Source organism: Lycium barbarum, chromosome 2 (assembly GCF_019175385.1).
Source record: "Lycium barbarum isolate Lr01 chromosome 2, ASM1917538v2, whole genome shotgun sequence".
Taxonomy (NCBI): Eukaryota; Viridiplantae; Streptophyta; class Magnoliopsida; order Solanales; family Solanaceae; genus Lycium; species Lycium barbarum.
Genome location: NC_083338.1, coordinates 27,145,280 through 27,149,502, shown reverse-complemented (window position 1 = coordinate 27,149,502; position 4,223 = coordinate 27,145,280). Strand labels below are relative to the sequence as shown.

The following is a 4,223-nucleotide window of genomic DNA, read 5'->3' as shown; positions in this document are numbered from 1 at the left end:
TATTACGGTAGTCAAACTAATAGGGTGCAGCAATAACACTATCATCAACCCTTTATAACCTCATGAATGACCTTAAACCCTTCAAGCTCATATTAGTTTACTATCATGCATCCTAACACCAAGGTATGAGGTGTTACTGGTTTGACCACAGGTGGTTCAACAGTAGGATGTGTAGACTTAGGAAAATATGGCATAATATTTTGGAGGTTCAATGAAGTGAGAATATGTCATCAAATATCTCTTTTTTTGTAGCAGCTATCAACAAATTCAGTAGGGTAATACTGCCTGTAAAGCATTGCAGCCATGGCATGTGGACAAGGTATCGGCTTCAGCATCCATGATCTATCAAGGTATAGTCCTAATCAAATCATCAACACGAGGAATGAAAACACGTCCCTTGATCCTCAAGACGCTCTCACTATCAATCATGGCCTCCTTAGCCTCACCACTCAGGACCTTATCATGAATCTTGCACAACCCTGCATCTTCAAATTGCTTTGGCTTAATCTGATCCAGAAGCGATGATCTCGCCTCAACACAAGCCAACACTCTACTCCAATATGAAATGTCGAGCCTCACAAAAATGTTAGCCAGAGTTGGAACCTCTATGGCTAAGGGATGCTCCAAAGCGATCAATCTAGCCAAATTGCCCATACTCACTGACTTCCTACTCAAGGCATGTGCTACCACGTTTTCCTTGCCCAGGTGATATAAGATTGTAATGTCATAATCCTTAAGCTACTCCATCCATCTCCGCGGCCTAGAATTGAGACCCCTCTAAGTAAACACATGTTGAAGGCTGCGATAGTCGGTGAATACCTCACAATGGACACCATAGAGATAGTGTCTCCAAATCTTCAAAGAAATTACCACTGCGGCCTCCAAATCATGGGTAGGGTAGTTCTTCTCATGAATCTTTAGTTGTCTAGATGTATAAGAAAGAACCTTCTTTTCCTGCATCAACACGGCACCAAACCCAGATCGAGAAGCATTACAATATACCACAAAATCCTTGCAGTCCACGGGCAATCCTAGAATCGGAGCTATAGTCAACAAAGTTTTGAGCTTTTGAAAGCTCTCCCCAGACTCGTCGGTCCACTAAAAAGGTACTTTTTTCTAAGTTAATCGGGTCAAATATGAAGCAATGGAAGTGAACCCCTTCACGAATCAATGGTAATAACTGGCCGAACCCATGAAGCTATGAATCGCTGTCACTAAAGTGGTCCTAGCACAATCTCTCACGGCCTAAATCTTCTTGGGATTAACCATTATCCCGTCCTTTAATACTACATGACCTAAGAAGGATACAAACTCAAGACAAAACTCATACTTGGAGAACTTGACATACAACTCCCTGTCTCTCAACAAACCAAAAACAATCCTCAAGTGTTTCCCGTGATCCTCCCTACTCCTCAAGTAGACCAATATATCATCAATGAGCACAATCACAAAGAAATCCAAGTATCACTTAAAAATTCCCTTCATCAAGTCAATGAAAGCAGCTAGGGCATTGGTAAGCCCAAATGACATGATAAGAAAGTCATAATGCCCATACTGAGTCCTGAAGGTTGTCTTAGGAATATCTTTGGCTCGGATCTTCAACTGGTTATAAACAAACCTCAAGTTAATTTGAGTAAACACAGAAGCCCCCTGAAGCTGGTCAAATAGATCATCAATACGTGGAATGGGGTACTTGTCCCAAACGGTGACTTTGTTCAACTAGCGGTAATCAATGCACATCCGCGTAGACCCATCCTTCTTCTTCACAAAAAGCACAGGAGCGCCCAAAGGGATACACTAGGTCTAATGAATCCCTTGCTAAGAAGATCCTGAAGCTGCTCTTTCAACTCTCTCAACTCGGCTAGCTCCATCCAATACGGCGGAATAGAAATAGGACGAGTCCTCGACTCCAAGTCAATACAGAAATCAATATCACGGTCGGGTGGCATACCCGGCAAGACCGTCGCAAACACCTCCGCGAACTCACATACCACGGGGACCGACTCAAGCGATGGAACATCAGCACTAGTATCGCGAATGTATGCCATATAAGCTAAACAACCTCTATCGACTAACTTCTTGGCACGAAGAAAGGAAATGATCTTCTTTGGGGAGGGACTAGGAGTACCCTTCCACTCAAGTCTAGACATACCCGGCATAGCTAAAGTGATTGTCGTGGCGTGACAATCCAAAAATCGCGTGGTAAGGAGACAGTGAACTCATACACAAGATAACATCCAAAATCTACCATATCAGGAATCACCATGTCTACCCACGTAATATAACCTATAAAAGTGACCATACATGAACGATAAACTCTATCTACTACTACCGAGTCTCTGAGAGGAGTAGATACATGAATAGGAGCATCAAGAAAATCACAAATAATATCGAGACCTCTAGAGAAGTATGTGGACACACAAGAGAAAGTAGAACCCGAGTCGAACAACACCGTAGCTTATCGGTGAAAGAATAAGATATTACCTATAATAACTGCATCGGAACCCTTAGCCTCTGATCTGCCCGGAAAGGCATAGCAATGAACCCGTCGGCCACTAGCCTGCAAACCTCCATGATCACCCTTACCTGACTGTGCCTCGCCCCAATTGGGCTGATGTCCACCTCTGCCTGAATGAGATCCGCGTCAGTTAGGAGAGGTTCCACCTCTACCAAATTTGTGGCCACATGAAGTTCCATATCTGAGATCTCCCCTTCCATTGAACTCTAGTAGGCTTAAGTTTCTTGCAGTACTTGTTCCACATGAAGTTTGACCACATGGAGTTAGTAGTTCTGAATCTCCACCATAACTTAGCATACATAGCCTTTGAAACATCATAAAAAGATCTGAAACCAAGGCTACCTTCTTCTTTTGGCAAACAAATATTTTTCCATGACACCCAGTTTCTGCTTCTTTCCTCTTCTTTGTTATCCCAGAAAAATCATCCAAATATCCTGTGCATTTCATTAATAGTGTACTTAGTAGGTACTATAGCTGACAAACTATACACAAGTATACTTTGAAAAACACTGCTGATAAGAACAACTTTCCCTCCATAAGATAAAAGTCTTCCTTTCAAGCTTTGCAGTTTGTTCTTAACTTTTTTAATGAGATCATTGTAATACATCTTCTTCCTTCTTGTATGAAATATAGGACACCCCAGATACTTTAAAGGAAACTGATCTCTATTAAAACCTGTAATCTGCTAAACTTCTTGTTGTATATGTTGTGCTACCTTATCATACAAATAGAAAGCACTTTAATCCCTATTGATAAGCTGACCTGATAACTCCTCATACTTCTTCAAAATGATCATGATTTTCTCCGAAGAGTATTTCTCAGCAGATGCAAATATGATGGTATCATCAGCATATGCAAGATGATTGATCCTTGCACTCCATTTAGGCATACTATATCCAACAAAGCTATAATCCTCAGCTAAAAAGCTTAAAGCTCTAAAGAGGACCTTTGCAGACAGGATGAATAGTGCAGGAGATAAAGGATCTCCTTGCTTTACTCCCCTTGTAGAGGGAAAGAACCCCTTAACCTTGCCATTTAGCAGTATAGAGTACCAATTGTTAGCCAACAATCTCCAGATCATGTCAATGAACACATTAGAAAATCCCATATTCCCTAGCACTTTGATAAGATAGGACCAAGCCACCCTGTCATAGGCCTTGGCCATATCTAGTTTAATTACCACATTAGCTGGCTTCCCTCTTTTCTTTATATCTGTGACTGTCTCTTGAGCTAGAAAAACATTTTCAATAATGCTCCTCCCTTGTACAAAACCAGCCTGATTTGGAGATATCAAAGAAGGAAGGATATCACCCTGCCTATCATGTATTACTCTGGATATCACCTTGTTTATGAAGTTACTTAAACTGATTGGCCTAAAATCAGAGAAAGTATTAATGAATTCTTTCTTAGGAAGCAGCACCAGGTTTGTATGAGTAATAGATTTTGGAAGAGAATTTCCATTGAAGAAAGACAAAACCATACTATACACATACGTTCCAACAATATCCCAACACTTATGGTAGAATATACCTGAAAAAACCATCAGGACCACAAGCACTTGATCCATTAAGGTTGAAAACTCCATCTTTAACTTCCTCTATGGTTGGTACTTTTCTAAGTTGTTCATTCATACCATCATCAACTAGAACTGGAATATACTCTAGAAGACTTTCTTCCACTTAATCTAAATTCTCCCTAGTGAACT

The 4,223-nt window shown here is 40.9% G+C and overlaps 1 protein-coding gene across 1 annotated transcript; it reads right to left on the bottom strand.

Moving 5' to 3' along the window:
* Positions 1–345: 345 nt before the first annotated feature.
* LOC132628480 (uncharacterized) lies at positions 346–2,718 on the bottom strand. Its single transcript, XM_060344258.1, has 3 exons — positions 2,587–2,718; positions 871–954; positions 346–696 (listed from the first exon to the last, which is right to left on the bottom strand). Exons 1-3 carry the CDS (start codon positions 2,716–2,718, stop codon positions 346–348), a joined length of 567 nt encoding a protein of 188 aa, XP_060200241.1.
* Positions 2,719–4,223: the final 1,505 nt, after the last annotated feature.